This window comes from Apodemus sylvaticus, chromosome 13 (assembly GCF_947179515.1).
Source record: "Apodemus sylvaticus chromosome 13, mApoSyl1.1, whole genome shotgun sequence".
Classification (NCBI taxonomy): domain Eukaryota; kingdom Metazoa; phylum Chordata; class Mammalia; order Rodentia; family Muridae; genus Apodemus; species Apodemus sylvaticus.
The window spans coordinates 19,139,864-19,159,632 of NC_067484.1; the positions used below are offsets into that span (position 1 = coordinate 19,139,864).

General features: G+C 44.9%; 1 protein-coding gene across 1 annotated transcript; it reads right to left on the bottom strand.

The window, feature by feature from the left end:
• Positions 1-10,554: 10,554 nt before the first annotated feature.
• On the bottom strand, positions 10,555-19,513 carry Atp5f1a (ATP synthase F1 subunit alpha). The gene is made up of 12 exons (XM_052155496.1): positions 19,374-19,513; positions 17,642-17,720; positions 15,828-15,997; positions 14,890-15,063; positions 14,634-14,800; positions 14,300-14,448; positions 13,188-13,339; positions 12,864-13,088; positions 12,073-12,180; positions 11,809-11,953; positions 11,060-11,210; positions 10,555-10,764 (listed from the first exon to the last, which is right to left on the bottom strand). Exons 1-12 carry the CDS (start codon positions 19,431-19,433, stop codon positions 10,683-10,685), a joined length of 1,662 nt encoding a protein of 553 aa, XP_052011456.1. The 5' UTR covers positions 19,434-19,513; the 3' UTR covers positions 10,555-10,682.
• Between the last annotated feature and the right edge of the window lie 256 nt (positions 19,514-19,769).

Below are 19,769 nucleotides of genomic sequence, written 5' to 3' on the forward strand. Positions count from 1 at the left end.
CACGCCCGATTGCGCCCGCCCCGCGCCCCGCCCAAGCCGCGCACCTGCAGAGGGCCACCCGCCCTGGCCCTAGGGCGGACCCTAGGGCGGGGCCGGTCCAGCAGCTCTGCGAGGGGCGGCGGCCAGTCCGGTGCCCCAGCCGGCGGGACATCTGAACGACTGACAGAACCGGTCCTTCTCCCTCCTGTTGCCCACTCTGGACTCTTCCTACCAAGCCCTCTCGACCTAGAAATTCAGACTGTGGATCAGTAGAAACCCTAGGAGATGCTTAAAACACAGGACAGCCCTCGCCTATGGTGCTGATACTACAAGGAATGGAGTTCACGCACCGCCCTGGAGGGGACTGCAGGTTTTCGTCTAAAATTCCAAGTATAATGCGTTACTGATGTTTCCTTTTAACTCTACACATCTTAATCTGAACTCAGTTAAGGTCTCTTCACCACCAGTCCCACCCAGCAGTAATAGCCAGGCTGCTTTCTGCTCCCGTACTGAGGAAGCTGAGACTGAAGAATGAGTTCAAGCTCCGCCTGGCCTACAGTGTAAGGGCTTCAGAAACAGACAAACCAAACAGGACTCCAGGACACGTCAGACTCTTCCTTGCTTGGTAATGGGCATCGTTCTGTGTTCTGTGTGCCCAGTGCCCAGCCTGAAACTCAAGAGAGCTGAAGGATTGCCCAGATTTACACTTATTTAGGGGGGTGGAGAGACCGAAGCTAGAACTCCGTCCTTCCTAACAGGGCCAATGCCTTTCTGGGTAAGAAGTGCTCACGGGGAAGAGAATGAAAGTTAAGTTGTCAACACTGACTTCGAGCCAGTTCCCCCACCATGCCAAAGCAAGCATTCGCCTCTGTAGCAGGTTCTAGTTAAATCCGGGCACAGCACATAACAATCGTGGGATGACTAGAAGAAGCTCACGGAGGGCCTGCTCAGTAACTCTATCCCAAGTCCTGCCAGTAAGGTTATCTGGCAACGTCAGGGATGAGGGAGAGCCTCCAGCCCTGTACTCTCCAACCACAGGCACCCATCAGTCCAGCTCTTCACTTAAGTTGGGAGCAGTGGCTGATTTTCCAGAGGACTTGGGTTCGATTCCCAGCCACCACATGGCAGCTAACAGCAAATCCCTAACTCCAGATCCAAGGGATCTGACACCCACTTAGTATGTTTTTGCTAACAAGGGCATGCAGGCATGTATGCACAGTCGTATGCACAGACATACAAACCTATAAAACATCCATGCACGTAAAATAATAAAAATAAATAAATCAAATAATCAAAAAACATTGAGGTTAGACCCAAGGCAGGGAAGCCTGGCTACACCTGCAAGGAGCAGCAGAGGCCAAGGGATCTACCAGGGGAGAGAGGACAGCTGCTCTGCAGATGTGGGCGGACCACACATGACAGGGAGGGCTACAACAAGCCAGAGCTAAAAACACGATTTTTAATTTTCTCTCTCCTCCCCTCCCCTTCCCCTCCTCTCCCCTCCCCTCCCCTCTCTCTCCTCTCCCCTCCCTTCCCCTCCCCTCCCTTTCCCTCTTCTCCCCTCCCCTCCCTTCCTCTCTTCTCCCCTCCCCTCCTCCCCTCCATTCCTTCCCCTCTTCCTTCCTCCCCTCCCCTTTTCTCCCCTCCCCTCCTCCCCTTCTCCTCCCTTCCCCTCCCCTCCCCTCCTCCCCTTCTCCTCTCTTCTCCTCCCTTCCCCTCCCCTTCCCTCCTCTCCCTTCCCTTCTCCTCCCTTCCCCTCCCCTCCTCCCCTCCCCTTCCCTCTCCTCTTCTCTCCTCTCCTCTCCCATCTTCTCCTCTCTTCAACACTGGACACTTAATCCAAGTCCCCTGTCCCAATGTTGTTTATGGAAGGTTTTTGTTACTTGCTTGCTTATATTTGAGTCAGGACCTTACTAAGTTACCTGGGACACCCTTGAACTCACTCTGTACTCCAGACAGGTCTTGAATTAGCCACTCTCCTGCCTCAGCCTCCAAAGTTGCTGGAATTGTGGGCCTGTGCCTCCATAGTCATGAGGAAGTCTGTGACAAGTATCTTAATGTATTTTTTAAATTATTTATGTATTTCATGTATGTGAGTACACTGTAGCTGTCCTCAGACACACCACAAGAGGGCATCTGATCCCCATTAAAGATGGTTGTGAGCCACCCTGTGGTTGCTAGGACTTGAACTCAGGACCTCAGGAAGAGCAGTCAGTGCTCTTAATGACTGAGTCATCTCTCCAGCCCTGACAAATATCTTACATACAATTTTCATTATCTATATTTAAATTTTTTCCTAGGTTTTTTGTTGTTGTTGTTTGGTTTGGTTTGGATTTTTGCTGTATATCCCTGGCTATCCTATTTTATTTTTTTTTCTAGTTTTGGTTTGTTTGTTTGTTTTTCAAGACAGAATCTCACTATGTAACTCTGGCTGTCCTAAACTTACTATGTAGACCAAGCTGACCTCAAACCCACAGAGATCTACCTGCCTCTGCCTCTCAAGGGCTGAGACTGAAGGAGGGCACCAACATGGCTGGCTTATATTTTAATTGTATATTATAATTGTAATGTGTATGTTGCTTTTAAATCAGTCTCAACAAAACAAGGTCCTCACACTACAGTGCTAGGTCTCCTTACACAGGCCTCTAAGGTCTCTGAATTTTAGCTCTCTTCCACCCCCTGGTGGTATAATTGAAAACTGAATGTGGTTGTCCAGGCTGACAGAAACCGTTCTTCAATGGGGGGGGGGGGGGGTTCTGTTGTTTATTACATCTGTTTGTCTGTTTACTTATTTCTCTACCATGTATATGTGTGTGTGTTTGGTAATGGTGAGGACTTGTGCATGTCACTTCATGTGTCTGGACAGAAGACAACTGTGATCCAATTCATGTCTTCATATTTGGCAAGGAAGCATTTTACCTACTAGCTAGCCTTTAGGACTGTTTTGAGGATCTTAAAAGATATTGGTTTTGGGAGGGGATGCTCAAGGAAAGGGGAAATCATTTGAAATGTAAATAAAGAATATATCAAATAAAAATAAAGGTCAGCTACATTTTAAAAAATATTGGTTTTTATTTGTATTTGTGTCTGTGTGTGGAGGATACTCATGGAGATCAGACAAGGGTATAGGGTCCCCTGGAGCTGAAGGTATAGGTAGTTGTGAGTCATACCACATAGATGCTGGATGAAATTCTGTCCTCTGGAAGAGCAAGCAACACTCCCTCTTAAGCACTAAGCCCTCTCTCTCTCCAGCCCCAACTCAAATATTTTAAAACGCATCATCCAGGCAAGCACTATGTTAAAAAGATATGTTAAGTGTGCACTGTATCTATGGGTTTGTTAGAAACCTGGTATATTTTTGCCAACAAAGTTAAATACTGCCACAGAAATTATGTCGTGATAAAGCAGAAACTAGACCATTCATTATAACTACTATGAATATTTAGGCACAGTCTCCTTAATAATAGACATTTCATGGCTAAGTTCATACTGTATACAAAATTTCAAGTTTTTCTTTTTTAACTTGACACTATTACACAAAGACTTCTGAAGTTATGAATCCACTTTTTTCTAAACCCCCCCCCAAAATTGATACCATACGATATTGCTACCTACATGTGAAAACTGAAAATTCTTTTAAAGAGACAGTGTCACTCAGATACAAAGTGTGCCTGCCCTTTCACTGTACAGTCACACGTCAAATGACCACGGATTCTAAACACACTGTCCCATACACAAAGTGGGAGATGTAGTTGCTTACAGTAGAGTAGCTATTTGGGGAAAAATTTAAAATATGTCTATTTGTGGAAAAATAGCTCAACATATTGTAGTATATCCATACAAAGAAATCCTGGGCATGAAGGGAAAAATGATGAATCATCAAATATTCTTCTAAATGGGAGGAGAGGGAGATGTCACTCTTCCTGCAGGGAGATCAAAGAGTAAAGGTACATTTTGAGTGGTCCCCTGAGGCAGGAGACGAGGGGTCAAGTGGTGCAGAAAGAACACTGACCTGCTGTTCACTGTGTGCTGCTTGGCAGCTTTGACTTTCTACCTTCTGAGTTCACTGACAATAAAAGTCTTCTTTTCAAAACTCTTCAGTAACATTTGAATTTATGATTTCCAGTCACATGAATACCCAGCATCTCTTTATTTGGGAAATACTACTGTGATGAACATCTTTTATATAGGGTTTTGGTTTTGTGTTTGTTTGTTTGGTTTTTTGGATTTGGTTTTTTTTTCGAGACAGGGTTTCTCTGTCTGGAAGAGCAGTCAGTGCTCTTAACTGCTTAGCCATCTCCCCAGCCCCTAATCACTGCTTCCTAACCTGTGGATGAGGTTTGGCACATCTGTTTCTTACTCTCTTGTGTATTGTTGGTACTCTTTGCCGTTTGTGAAAAGTGAGTGGAGCCTATTTTTCTAATCAATTTGCCATCTGCTCTGCATACACCTTACTCCCCCATTTCATGGCCTAGAACTGCCTAGCACATTACAAGCTCTCAATATTAGTTGAGTCAACTGACTTGAGTTTCATTTCATCAGAGTTTTTGAAGCCCACTTATCATATTTATAAAACCTCAGCTCTCTGTGTCCTCTGTAACATTTTTCTGGTCAAAAGTTCTTCCCCTTGGGGCAGTCTAGGCTGTCTTCTAGTTCCAAGACATCTGGAACTGTCATCTAGTTCTTTAAATGACTTCAAAACCAAATCACCCCTCCCCCACCTGCCAGCCTCTCTCAGTTTGCCTATTGATGCAAAATAGGTGACTTGGATTTTCTAAAAAGCAAGACCTGGTAGCATATGTCTGTAACCCAGCTAAGACAGGAGAATTGTTGAAAGTTCAAGGCCAGCCTGGACAACACAGGAATACTTGGCCTCACAAAGAAAACAATAAAAAACAAAAAACAAAACAAACAAACAAAAAAAAAACAGTAGTTGGGATGGAGAGAGATGGCTCAGTGGTTAAGAGCCCTGACAGCTCTTCAAAGGTCCTGAGTTCAATTTCCAGTAACTACATGGTGGCTCACAACCATCTATAAGAGGATCTGATGTGTGTATCTGAAGACAGCTACAATGCACTCATATAAATAAAATAAATAAATCTTTTAAAAAATTAAACATACCAGTAGTTTAAAACAATAAACGCTGTTAACCAGTTTCTCTGAGTAGGAATTTAAGAACTGTGGTTTGGAGTTTGTCTCAGCAGACCGCAGGCAACTGTGTGCTCCAGGCTCAAATGCAGCTGGAAAATGTACTTTTGTGATTGCTTCCATGCTTGTTGGCTAGTCAGTGGGTGGCTACTTTCCTGAGATTCACTTAACCTCCTGCAGGTCTGTGCTCAAAGCTCCTCCAGTGCTGAAACCTGCTCACCCCAGAGCCAGGGAGCTCAGAGGAGCAGAGAAGAGAGACGGAAATTCATGAGGAAGCCACATTATTTTTAGGACTTAATCTCAAGCCCTATTTTGAGACATGTCACCAGTAAGGACCAAGAGTTCCTACCTAGCACATACCCTGATCCAGGAGCACACACTCTGAGTCCAAATAGAGGTTCCCAGGCTGCAGGGCCATTGGTATGCCTTCCCCAGCCATCTATGGTCATCCCTGCGTGAGGTAACACCTCTAGGCAGTTTCCTTGGACCTGCTCAACAGAACAAGGCACTTGGGAGTTTTTCATAAGGAGTCATCCTAGTTGCCCTCCATGCTGCCCTCTTCTGGCCTCTATGGACACTGCTGGAACTGAACTCTTCATCCTCTACGAGAGCAGAATACTCTTAAATGAACCATCACCTCTCTAGGCCCCTGATTTATTTTAAAATGTTGTATTGGGGGACATAGTGACACATGCCTTTAACCCCAATACTTTGGAGGCAAAGGCAGGATCTCTGTGAGTTCAAGTCTAGCCTAATCTACATAATGAGTTCCAGGACAACCTGGGCTATGCAGAGACCTTGTCTCAAACAAACATTTTTATTGCCACATTTTATTTTTTTAAAGATTTAGTTTTAATGAGTGTTTTGCCTACATGCATGCACTATGTGTGTGTAGTGCAAGGCTAGAAGAGTGCACCAGAGGCCAGGGACCTGGAGTTAAGGATGTGGATGCTAGAAGCCAAGCCTCTGTAAGAGCAGGAAGTGCTGCTAGCTACTGTTAACTGCTGTTAACTCCTAAGCTATCTCTCCAGCCCTTATTAGCATATATTAACATACATAATTGGTTCCGTTATGACATTTTCACTGACATAATGTATTTCATGTATTTTGATCACACTCACCACCCCTAGCTACCCTCTGTAGTCTGTGTGTGTATTTGTGTGTGTGTGCATGTGTATGTGAATAAGTGAACTTCATTAGGATTGCTTGTAAAAAATGTGCTAATTAGTTTTTGTCAACTTGACACAACTTGACATTTGGGAAGAGGGAACCTCAATTGAGAAAATTTCTTCTATCAGAGTGCCCTGTGGACACATCGGTGGGACATTTTCTTGATCAGTGATTGATTTGAGAGAGCCCAATCCCATTGCAGATGGCGCCATGCTTGGCAGGTAGTCCTGAGTTGTGTAATATGGCATCCTACACAGCTCGGGTCCCAGTGCCCTGATTAGGAGCATGGAAGGAATGAAGAAAGGACAGACCCACATACAGAAAAGCTGGGGTCAGGTGGGCTGTGTACTCTGATGGGGCTACATGTACTACTCAGAATCTCTCATGGTATTTGTTATGTACAGCACAGGGAGAAGGAGTGGTCTTGTAGGAGCTCTGCAGGAGAGGGACTCCATATATGAACATCAGAGAGAAGGAAGCTGCAGTTGCAAGTTTTTGCACTCATCGTTCAATCACTTGCACTTGGACCCTGGAGGAATAAGGCTGTTTGCCACTCCCATAGCACTGAGGTCCTGGGTCCTTGACATGGCTGCACCCATGTCACACACCCACTTAGGACTTCATGCAATCAGGTCTTCCTTTGCTCCCCACAGCACACAGAATGTAGCTTAGCAAACCAAGGGAGAGAGCCAATAAGCAAGTCCTCCACGGCCCTGAAGTTGTTCCGGCTCCTGCCCTGACTTCCCTGGGTGATGGACTGTGACTATAAGCCAACTTACAGTCCTCCCCAACTTGCTTTTGGTTATGGTGTTCATGAGGTCAGTACCAGGATGCAAGCTAATACAAGAAGCAGCAGCTATGAATCCTCTCTAAATCAGGGAGAGGTGGGACCTTGTGAATCTGGATTCTCTCCACTGTAGGATATTGATGGGCCCAATCTTTGTGGGTAGTCCCAGCTACTTGAAGTTCAAGAATGTCATGGCTGTCATGTCCAGAAGATAGCATTCCATAATGTCCCCATCCATGTGCGTGTATGCATGTGTGTGCAATGGGTGCCACAGCCTGTGTGGCAGTCTGAAGACGAAATTATCATTTCTCTTCTTCCACGCTTACATGGGTTCTAAGGATCAAACTCATGCCCCCAGTCTTTGCCTGGCAAGCCTCTGCCTACTGAGTCACCTTCCTCGATTCTGAACTTATTAGTGCACATAAGTGATATGTGTGGAGGGTTGTCATATGTACCTTGCATGTAGAGGTTAGAGGACAATTTTGTGGAGCTGATTCTCTCCTTCACTCTTACAAGGTCTCTATCAAGTCTGTGGGCTTGTGCAAGAAGTACCTTAATCTACTGAGCCATCTCACTGGCCCTGAATCAACCTCTTAACTCTGTTCACAATCCTGTCCATGTCATTCAACTGAACATCAAATACTGTTCTTGCATTACCAGTGTAATACCCTCCTCTTTCCACTTTCAGTCTGATAAATCATGGGAACCACAGCTGGCAGCTCTGTGTCCCTGTGCTGAATGAAAAATGTCTCCCACAGGCTTTTGTAATCTTGGAGTTGGTGGCACTGTCTGGGGATATGATAGAGCTTTCAGGAGGTGGAGCTCAGCACTAGGCCAGGCCAGCCTGGAGAATTTGTCTTGCTCTGCTTCCTGTCCACCCTGCTTCCTGTTCCTGCTGCCAGGCCTTCCCCACCATTACAGATTCTGTCTCTGGAGACATGAACTAAAACTTGTTTTAATTCTTAAGCTGCTTTTGGTCATGGCATTTTATTCCGGTAATAGAAAATTAATACAGGAAAGAAAAAAAAAAAAGAGCCGGGCGTGGTGGCGCATGCCTGTAATCCCAGCACTTGGGAGGCAGAGGCAGGCGGATTTCTGAGTTCGAGGCCAGCCTGGACTACAGAGTTCCAGGACAGCCAGGGCTACACAGAGAAACCCTGTCTCGAAAAACCAAAAAAGAAAAAAGAAAAAAAGAAAGAAAATTAATACAGGATTGGGTTTATGAGCAATTTGTTTTGTTTAGGAATGTAGAGGACTAGGAAAGTAGTTAAATGCTCTAAGCAGAGCTTCCTGGGCCACTCTATCGGAGCCTGACAGTGATGCAAACCACAGAGCTCCGGCTCCTGAAGCTCCAGAGGCAAACAGACGCTGGAGCCATGGGCTGAAGGCTTTAGCGAGAATCCGGCTGCATTCTGCCCTTGCCGTAAGAGTGGGCTAAGAGAACTAGAGTAACAAACTGTAGAGTCAAGACAGCGTCACATTGAGTCTGTGTTGCTTTTAAATCTACAAACATTAGGCAGAACAAAAAACCTGAAACTCAACATGCAGTCTGGAGCAGAAGAGATGTCAGAGGCTGTTAACTGTTCAGATTAGTACCATTAAAGTGTAAACTCCAGATGTGCTCTGGGAAGATGAAAAGGGGGCCTTCAAAGCAAGACCACACCATCTCATAAAACAACCTGAGTTCTTGCTTCCAGAATTTAACTGCACACAAAAGCTTCTCTAAGTGTGGTCCAAGGGTCCCAAACTAGCAGCTAAACTTCAGTGTTTACAGTACTTGCTTGGGAGACAAGCTAGAGACTGAGGGGCTGTGATTCTTCCTCAACGGTTTCAGAGAGCTGCTGAAGCCAATGTGTGGCAGGGGAAGAGCCCCTTCCAGGAAACTGAAGCTACACTGCAATGGACTCACAGATGTTGGGAGATAACAGGACCCCGAGACATCTTCCAGAAACTGCATACAGGAAGGACCAGACCAAGAAAGTGGTATGTCGGGAAGTAAAGCTGAAGGGCAGACGGGAGCCATCTAAGCCCTTTGAAATTGAAGCTTGGGATACCAAAAAAGCTTTCTGGAGTCAGCCCTGCCGGGTTGTGGTCTTCCTTTGATCCTTCTCTCCTGACTCGGCTCCTCCCATTTGAAATAGGATTGCATCCCATTTTTATGGATCAATTAGGAGATTGCTTTATATCCAAGTTATGTTCTTTGGTTGGTTGTGTCTGAGGGACTCCCTCGGTGGCTAAGAACACTGGCACCTCTTCCAGAGGTCCTGAGTTCAATTCCCAGCAACCACAAAGTGGCTCCTGACCACTTTGTGGTTGCTGGGAATTGAACTCAGGATCACATGAGATAAAGGAATCTCATGCCCTCTTGTGGCATGCAGGTGTACACAGAGCACTCATACTAGTCTCTATTAAGGAGTACCTTAACAAAACATCTTCCCTTCCCTACCAAGAGCCTTAGTGGTATTCAAAGCCCTCCATAAGGCCCAGTACAGCCGGGCAGTGGTGGCACACACCTTTAATCGCAGCACTTGGGAGGCAGAGGCAGGCAGATCTCTGAGTTCCAGGCCAGCCTGGTCTACAGAGTGAGTTCCAGGACAGCCAGGGTTACACAGAGAAACCCTGTCTCGGGGGAAAAAAAAGGGCCCAGTACATGCCCACGCCAACTGGTACAAACAGAACTAGCTGTACAAGGAGACCCTACCTCAAGGGGGTTTGGGGGCAGTGGTATACATCTATAATTTACCAAGCAGGGGGCTGGAGGATTAAGAGTTCAAGGTCACCTGCAGCTACAGCATCGACTACATATTAAGTTTCAGCCAACCTGGGTTATGAACCCAGTCTCAAAAACAAAAGCCCTTGCACAACTGTGAGGCCAATTTAATCTCCAATACCATGTAACAACAACAAAAAATGTGGGTCACAATGGACTTTAGACAGTCTCATTTATCTCGGCTGGCCTTAAATTGACTATGTGGTTAGTAACAACCCTGAAGGTCTGATCCTCCTTCCTCAATTCTCAAATGCAATGAGGGATCATAGGTATGTATCTCTCAAAAGGCTTATGTGATTCTGGAGACCAAGCCTGGAGCTTCATGGATGCTAGGTATTCATCAACAAGACAGATTTCCAGAGCAGAGTTCTCTCTTTAATCAGTCACAAAGTACTTTAGAATCTCATAGTGGACAGCCTTGAATTGTCTATCCATGCTGATTGCACAAGTAGAACAGGGTAAGAGCAACTGTCAGCTGTGGCACACAGTCAAGAGCAGCCTGGAGCTAGCCATGGCTGACGTCACACAGTGAGCTCTGTCTTACAAAACTTATGGAACTCAACATGAAGTCGTGCTTTAAATAAAAACCTGCGTTAAATTTCCAGTGAAAGGAGGGCACTAACTCACCCAGGCTGTCTGTCCTCACAGCTCCACACACGTCCCGGTATATACCTGAGCCCGCCCCACACAAACTAGCACATAATATGGAACCTTTATTCATGTGATTTCTGTACATCAGGAGTACAAGAGTAATCCTTTACAAATGTTGCTGATTTTACCAGAATAAATGACAAAACCAAAGCAGTGTCTGGTGACAGTGACAGGGCTTTATGGTTCAAACCCAGCCAAGAAGTTTGTTACAATCTCTTTCAGCTTTGCATCTGACTGTTCTGAGATTTTCCCATCAGTCCTGTTTGGAAATAAAAACAAGAGTCAATGACTAGTGCAAATAACTCGAGAAAAGGTTAACCTACCAATAACTGTTAAACTTTCCTAAACATGGTAGTTCACACCTGTGATCTCAGTGGAGACTGGGACAAGACTGCCAAATACTGAGAACTCTCCAGGCTACATAGTGAACACCAAGACCAGGCAGGGCTAGTATATATCAAGACAGGATTCCAACCCAATCCCCACCTCTAGGGAAAGAAAGACTACACTAAAACTGCACTAGTCACAATAAAGGCCACCACCTCCATTTATACCTGATATTGCCCAAGAGGGTCTGGTGCTGGCTGATAACATGCGACAAGAAAGCACTCTCAAACTTTGTGATCTTACTGGGCTCCAATTTATCAAGATAACCCCGTACACCCGCATAGATGACAGCCACCTGTTCTTCAATAGCCATGGGTGCTGAAAACAAATCAAAGGAATTGCTTAAATGCCATTTTACCAAAGTCACAGAACTTTTCCTTCTAATACTAAACAACTGACATTCTGAACCTATAATTCCACTTACCACTCTTTCCCATTCTCTCCTGCAAAAATGGGAAGTGTAACATTTGAGTATAGCCTATAAGCATCGCTTATACCCTGGTGGTGTTACATAGCACTTGTGGTATAATTTGCCACAAATTAAAAATGACATTTTTAGCCAGGTGGTAGTGGCACATGCCTGTAATCTCAGCACTTGGGAGGCAGAGGCAGGCGGATTTCTGAGTTCGAGGCCAGCCTGGTCTACAGAATGAGTTCCAGGACAGCCAGGGCTATACAGAGAAACCCTGTCTCAGAAGAAAAAAAAAAGACATTTTTTAGCTAAGATATAAAACATGCTAATATCCTTCTAAATCTGCTAAATTCCACATTCATACAACATGAACATACATTAAATATATTTGGTTTTCTAATTATTAATTTCAACACTACATTCAAATGGTGGTATAGACTACATTAGTGGCACAACACAGACCCTAAATTACAGCAGAAATCTGACCAAATGAAAACAACTCACAGTACTGTCCTTGCTTTAGCAACTCGGTCAAACGCACGCCACGACTCAAGAGCTGTTGAGTGGCAGCATCAAGATCAGAACCAAACTGGGCAAAAGCAGCGACCTCGCGGTACTGAGCCAACTCCAGCTTCATGGTACCTGCCACCTGAGCACACAAGCTAGTGTTACCATGACTTGACGTCACACAGCAGTATAAAACACAGGTCATACACATTTAAGATTTTAAGCTAGTAACAAACTCCTGTGGCAAAGAGGAAAACTTACCTGCTTCATGGCTCTGGTTTGGGCAGCGGATCCGACACGGGACACAGACAAACCCACATTAATGGCAGGGCGGATACCTTTATAGAACAATTCTGTTTCCAAGAAGATCTACAATCCAAATATACGGACATAAGAAAGCTTAATCTTTTCCCCCAAATATAAGTTACTGTGCCATAAACTAAACCCAAAACTTGAGTAAGACTACTTTTCAGAAATACATGAATCCCAGCACTCAGAGGCAGGAGGATCACTGCAAATTCAAAGCTAGTCTCAGCTACACGAAATTCCTGGCCAGTCTAGATAAACTACACCAAATCCTAATCTCAACAAACTATAACAAGGTGGGACTACAATTTCTCAACTATGCTTTGAAGTTATCTAGGGCTAGAAAACAATGAGTATATATGAACCAAAAGATGCCAAGCCAGGTGGGGAGGACACATGCTTTTAATCTGAACTTAGGAAGCTGGAACAGGAAGGTTAGAAGGTCAAAGCCATTCTCAGCTACAAAGATAGTAAGACTAGCCAATCACCCGGAACTAGAGATACAGATAGTTATGAGAGGCCACGTGGGTGCTGGGATTCAAACCCAGGTCCCTTACAAGAGCAGCAAGAGCTCTTAGCCACTCAGGCACCTCAATAGACCTTATTTTCGTTAGCTCTAGGTTTATAGAAACTAAAAAAGTTAAAAAAAGGTAAAGGCAATTTACAAATAAGTTCATGCTTATTGGTCTCAACTAGGGCCTTAGAATAATCACTCATTTTTACACTCATTTTAGTCAATTTAATACCTGTCCGTCAGTGATGGAAATAACATTTGTTGGAATGTAAGCGGACACATCACCAGCCTGCGTTTCAATGACTGGTAAGGCAGTCAAAGAGCCACCGCCAAAGGAGTCGTTCATCTTGGCTGCTCTCTCCAGCAGGCGAGAGTGTAGGTAGAACACATCACCAGGATAGGCCTCCCGACCAGGGGGGCGGCGGAGCAGCAGAGACATCTGGCGGTAAGCAACGGCCTGTGGTACAGAACGTGGTGAAATTCCACTGTTAAACAAGTCTCCTCTGCTGTCTCCACTAAGAGGCAAATAAACAGATTATACTGGACACCCTCTGACCTGCTTGGATAAGTCGTCATAGATGATCAAAGCATGCTTGCCGTTATCTCTGAAATACTCTCCCATGGAGCAGCCGGAGTAAGGAGCCAAGTACTGGAGCGGGGCAGCATCAGAAGCTGTGGCCGACACCACAATGGTGTACTTCATGGCATCTGAGGAGAAAAAGGTTGACACTCACAAAGCTATCAAAACAGATTTCAGGCCGGGCAGAGGTGGCGCATGCCTGTAATCCCAGCACTCTGGGAGGCAGAGGCAGGCGGATTTCTGAGTTCGAGGCCAGCCTTGTTTACAGAGTGAGTTCCAGAACAGCCAGGGCTATACAGAGAAACCCTGTCTCGAAAGAAACCAAATCCAAAAAACAAACAAACAAAAAAACCACATTTTAAATGAAAAGCTACACACAAAAAATTGTCCACCACCCTCATTCTATTCATGAGTTGAGAGGGGGCCTCGGGCAGTGGTGGAGCTCTACGTAAGCCTGAAAACAGTTCAATCCATAGAACCCTCAGAGAAGTGAAAGGAGAGAATGCAATTGGTAGACACACCCTAACAAGGTCAAGGTCCTAGGTGTGTCCTAGCACCAGATAAACCAAGAATAATGGAGCACGCTTATAATTCTAGGAGGTGGACACAGGGGAGCCAACGTTCCAGGTTATCCTTGGCTATGTAACAAGTTCAATGCCAACCAGGGGCAGATGAGATACACTACAGCACTCCTCACACCCTGTACACTCAAGCCAGCCATGGTCACACAAACCTCTGGTCCCTACTTAGCACCAGGAAGCAGAAGCAAGAGATTGTTTAAGGTCAGCCAGAGCTGCTTGAGACCATCTTTTTTTTTTTTTGGGGGGGGGGGTTTGGATTTGTTTTTTTCGAGACAGGGTTTCTCTGTGTAGCCCTGGCTGTCCTGGAACTCATTCTGTAGACCAGGCTGGCCTCGAACTCAGAAATCTGCCTGCCTCTGCCTCCCAGAGTGCTGGGATTACAGGCGTGCGCCACCGCCACCCGGCTTTGAGACCCCATCTTAAAAAAACAAATCCAGGGGCTTTGGTTACACTGAGGCTGTTCCAAGCTTATCTATAGAGAGGCCCCCGACCAGTGCTCTCCCGTACCTGCATCCGTCAGTCTCTTCACCAGCTGAGCCACAGTGGATCGCTTCTGACCAATAGCGACGTAGATACAGTACAGCTTCTTCTTCTCGTCAGTCCCATCATTGAAACGTTTCTGGTTGATGATTGTGTCAATGGCAATCGATGTTTTCCTTTAAGAGAAGCAAAAAGGTCACTAAATGCAGGATTCCAGGTACAACTGTGCCACCACGCCACCACTGTTAATTTTCACCCGCTACTGCCCCATTACAGCCAAAGCATTTACCATCCCAAAATACGTAATTATTTACTAACAATCCATGTTAGTTAGAACTTTTAACAGGTTTTGAGTCATTACCCAGTCTGTCTGTCACCAATAATCAGCTCACGCTGACCACGGCCAATCGGCACCAGGCTATCCACAGCCTTAATGCCAGTCTGCATTGGTTCCCGCACAGAGATCCGGGGAATAATTCCAGGGGCTTTCAGGCCCACTCGCCTGCGGGTCTTGGAACCAATTGGACCCTATAAAAATATTAAGCATTAAAAACAAATAAAAGGAACCCTCAAAGTGATTGGCTGTGATGTTTGCACGTGAGCATCCAGTAACCCACCTTTCCATCAATAGCATTCCCGAGGGCATCAACCACACGGCCCAACAGCTCCTCGCCAACAGGAACATCCACGATGGCTCCTGTTCTCTTCACAATATCTCCTTCTTTAATTAGTTTGTCATTCCCAAACACGACAACTCCAACATTGTCGGGTTCCAAGTTCAGGGACATACCCTGCACAAAAGGATAAAGAATAATGAGAAGGAATAATATCACACAGCAGCTGACACCGCCTCCCCTCCTTCTGCCTGCTTTGGTTCTCTGGGTAAGACTTCATGAACTAGCTAAGACTGGGTGATTGACCAGAGATGACCACAGGTAGGAAGGAGACCTCCTGACCACCACACTGCACACTGGAGTGCTGTCCCCAACCTCCACACAACATAGGCGGAACTCCTCACAGCTACACACTGCCTCTCCTGTCAGTAGTGGATCTGTTCTTTTTGTAAATTGTTTTATTTATTTACATTCCAAATGTTGGTCCCCACTCCAAGAGTTCTTCACCCCATGCCCCCCATTTGCCTCTGAGAGGGTGCTCCTGTACCCCCACCCTTCCCAAGAGCATCAAGTCTCAACAGGATTAGTTAGATTATTCTTATTGGGAAAGAATTTAGTTCATGTAACCAAACACAAACACTTTTGTAAAAGAGTCTCCACAGCTACAAAGGAACTGCTATGAACTCACTGAAATTTATACAAATGTTTACTAAACTTTTAGTTTTGGTGCCACTGGCTGCAACTTATTTATCAGCTCATATGAAGGGGAAACTATGGACTTGGCTTAGCCAAACTCTTTCTAGTTTATTTTCTTTACAACCTATAATAAGGGAGAAATAAGGCAAATTGAGACTTAAAATGTTTTTAATTCTTGACAAGCTCTGAATGAGAAGTCAAAGCTACAGATCCTAAAATAACAAAACCCCCACTTTATAATTTACCTTTAAGCCTGAAGAGAATTCTACCATTTCTTCGGCTTGAACATTCCTCAGCCCGTGTACTCGGGCAATACCATCACCAATGCTTAAGACACGCCCAGTCTCTTCAAGGTCAACAGAGGTGTCAGCCCCAAGAATCCGCTCCTCAAGAATGGAAGACATCTCAGCAGTGCCTGAGAGGACAACCATGTAAACACTCTGTGCCAAACAGCTCTCAAAACCCAGCCCCCAACAACTAAGTGTCATGATAATCATCAAAATCACCCTAAAACATAAAATCAATTGTTTTTGCTGCTCCTGCAGAGGACCTGGATGCAGTTCCCATCACCCACACGACAACTCACAACCGTTTAACTCCAGTTCCAGGGAACTGAAACCCACTGTGGGCACCGGACGAGCAGGCACACGCACACACCCAGGCAGAACACTCACTTATGTAAGAAGTAAAAATAAGTAGGTTTTTATAGTTATATGTTGATCACTGTCAGAATTATTGAAAACTCAAAGTAATTAAGAGGAAAAACTTCACTAGGCAGACAATAATGTTAACTGATAAAATTAAATATTTGATATTTAATTTTTAAAAAATGTTTCTTTCTCACTTAATTTCTTTCTCACTTAATTTCTAAAGAATCTGTACATATGTTTAAATCTTTGGCAAAACTTTAGAAACACTTTAAAATAATGCACATATTTAAAAAAGCAATGGGAGCAGCAAAACTGCAAGCTCATCTGTTAAAGTGAGAAACCTAACAGCCCACCCTTCATCCCCAAAATCCACATGGCAGAAGAACAGGCTCCTCCAATGCTCTCCTCTGATCTCAACAAACGCCTTGAGGCCCACACCCGGCCCACCCTCCCTTAATAAAAGGTAACCTAACCAGCAGCTAGCGAGATGGCTCAGAGTCATCCGCCAGCCTGCCAGCCTGGAGAGCAAGTGGAGCTCCAGCCCCAAGACCACGAGGTGGACAGAACTGGCTCCTGCGGGCGGTACTCTGACCTACACATGTATACCACAGCTCAGACACACGTGCTTGTTCAACAAACAAATTCGAGAATAAACACACCAAAAAGTTATAAAATGCCCCCTTTAAAGAGCCTAAGTACCAGTGCTAATATTACTATATAAATACACTATGTATACATTTACCTGTTATTTTAAAATTCCTAGCACATAGCCAGGCACACTGCTCAGTAGTACTTGCCTATAAAGCCCTGGGTTCCACCCCCAACACCCCTAAATGGAAAAGCACATCTCCAGAGAACTTCCCCACCATGGTGTCCTTTAAGTATGTCTGGCTCCTCACTTCCCTACAGTACCTCCAGGCATTAACAGATGCTAGGATCTTTGAAAAAGCCTATTTGGGGGGGAGGGGGGCGGAGGGAAGAGGGCTTATGGGACTTATAGGGAGGGGGGAACTGGAAAAGGGAAAATCATTTGGAATGTAAACAAAGAATATAGAAAATAAAATAATAAACAAAGAAAAAAAGAAAAAAGAAAGAGCCCATCAGTAAAATATTGTTCATTTTTTTATACTTTTTACATGAGGCTTAAAAGAAAAATAAAATCACAGTTGAGAGAGGGTGTCTAAGTGTATTGTTTTCTTTCGAAAGAAATCATTAGAACCCATACTGCATAACAGAAACATACAAAGTACAGTTTCATTAGACAAAAAGAACCTATCAAGGCAAAACATTTTAAATGATATACTGTGGTTAAAAACAACAACAAAAACAACAACTTAAGCTTCTGTAGCAACATTTTTAAAAAGAGAAACATGTAAGAGAGGAAATTTCCCCCCTAAAAACTGACTTACCAGTCTTCTGAAGTCGAGTGTTAGAGGCATGGAGATTTCTTGCACCAACAAAGGATGACCCCAAAGCATTTTTGGAGACCTAGTACAAAAACAGTCTTTAACCAATCTGATTCTTTAGAAAGCATTCCTCACACCTAAGCTATGCTCATGAATGCACATGTAAGTAAGTGCACACACACACACACACACACACACACACTCTCTCTCTCTCTCTCTCTCTCTCTCTCTCTCTGCCTTCATAAGCTGGGTGTGGCGGTGGCGGTACAAGTCTGTAATACTAGCATTCAGTCAGGAGGCAAAGGCAGGAGATCACTTGGAATCTCAAGGCATGCTGGTTTACACAGCAAGCTCCAGGCCAGCCAGAACAACACAGGAAGACCCTGTCTCAAAACCAACAAAACAAGCGGCCAAACCTCCATAAACAGACTAGATTAACTATGGACTATGGACTGATCAGACTGTAAATTTTGCTAAAAAGTTGATGACTTAATTACACAGGAAAGAATGATACATGCATTTATTATTGCAACTGCTGGTACATAGACTATAAAAAGCTTATTTTAAAATACAATTGTTAAAATCTTTCCCTTAAAAACATCTGGGTAATACTATTTTGATGTTATTTTTCAATTGAGTTTTGGAAATCTCAGTAAGATAATCGGGTGAACCTCAGTGTGATTCCAATTTTTCTTTCTTAAAAAGGCAAATAAGTATTGGATGAGCAATTAATGCTTTGGTTAGGTTAGAAAAGGAAATAAAATTTTCACTGTCTTGAACAAATCTAGCAGCAAAAATGGAACCCAGGACCCGTTACTTTTCTTTCTAATGCTATGATTGCCCACTTTGAACTGGGAGTTGGCTAGTTTTTATGAGAAACCGATACAAATCTTTTCTTAAAATGCCTTTTTCTTTTTTCAAACAGAAAACTAAGATGTTATCAACCAATATTAGGGAAGCAGAATAGCAGTATATCTGGCCTTTTAAATTCAGATTGCCTATATAATGAAAAGGTAAATGCATTTATATAGGACTTAAAGGCCATCCATTTTTTAAAGAGTTAAGTCTCAACGCCATGGGACATCATCGGTGAAAGCCACTGATCTCATGAGGTGGACAACTCAAGGACAAAATCTTTTCAAGTGTCAACCACCAGATTTTGTGCCTAATCTAGTCCATTTTCAAAAACTCCATTATTTTTGACAGTGTAAACCACTTCTGCACATCGAGACGTTCTCCACGACTTTTCCAGTATTCAGCACCAAGTGGGTAAAGCAACAATTCAAGAATCACTTTCATTTATTCCTTTCCCTTGAACTGACCTCCAAGCAGAGGTGGAATGCTCCGGCCCGCTGACCTTCATACAATGTCAGTCTCTCCTATTTCTCCTGCACAAGGCTGCTGACAGCTCCTTTGACCTTCAACGGGGCCAGACCCCAGGAGCAAGCCTCTGAGCAGGCCAGACAAGCAGTGCACAAACCCTGACCTTCACCTCTAAGCCCGCCCTCACCCCAAGACCAGAACCTTCCTAAGGCCCCTTTCCCCGCGACGCCGAGGTCACGGATCTCCGTCCCACCGCGCACGAAGGCCTGCAAAAGAGCCCCTCGGCCGTCCGCGCTGCCTGGCAGCCACGGTGCAAGATGGCGCCGTCTGACCCAGCCCCGGACTGCAGCGCTCCGCTCCGCAGAGACCCAGAGCCGCTTCCACGCCAGCCTGCCTAGGCCCCGGCGCTCACCAGTCCCGCCCGTCGAGGGAGGGCACGGGCCACGGCCGCGGCGATGCGCACAGACAGCATCCTTGCAGCTTCTTGGAGAGGTCTTCTGCAGCCGCAGCCTCCGGACGACTGGCACAAAATGGCCGAGCGCGAAGGAAGGTCAAGGCAGCCAGCCCACCTGACCCGGAAGTACCGCCCCTCTCCTGCTCCTCCGGATGCAAATCCTTTTTTTTTTTTTTTTTGTATGTTCTTTTTTTTTTTTTAAATAACTTTTTTTTTTTTTTTTAAGTTTAGAACTAAAAATGAACGAATCAATTATGTCCAGCCTCCTCCCTGACACTCATCATTTTAATTTTTGGTCTTTTTGAATCGACCTTGTGGTTGCCCGGGAGACCACGTGAGTAGCAGAACCAGAGG

What these genes read in the sequence shown, in the direction of transcription:
- Atp5f1a (XM_052155496.1), bottom strand. Translation starts at nt 19,433, where the DNA reads ATGCTGTCTGTGCGCATCGCCGCGGCCGTGGCCCGTGCCCTCCCTCGA. An exon ending in TTTCCATCACTGACGGACAG is followed by an intron (nt 12,181 to 12,863) that starts GTATTAAATTGA and finishes TTTGGATTGTAG; the next exon opens with ATCTTCTTGGAAACAGAATT. An exon ending in AAACCAGAGCCATGAAGCAG is followed by an intron (nt 11,954 to 12,072) that starts GTAAGTTTTCCT and finishes TTGTGTGCTCAG; the next exon opens with GTGGCAGGTACCATGAAGCT.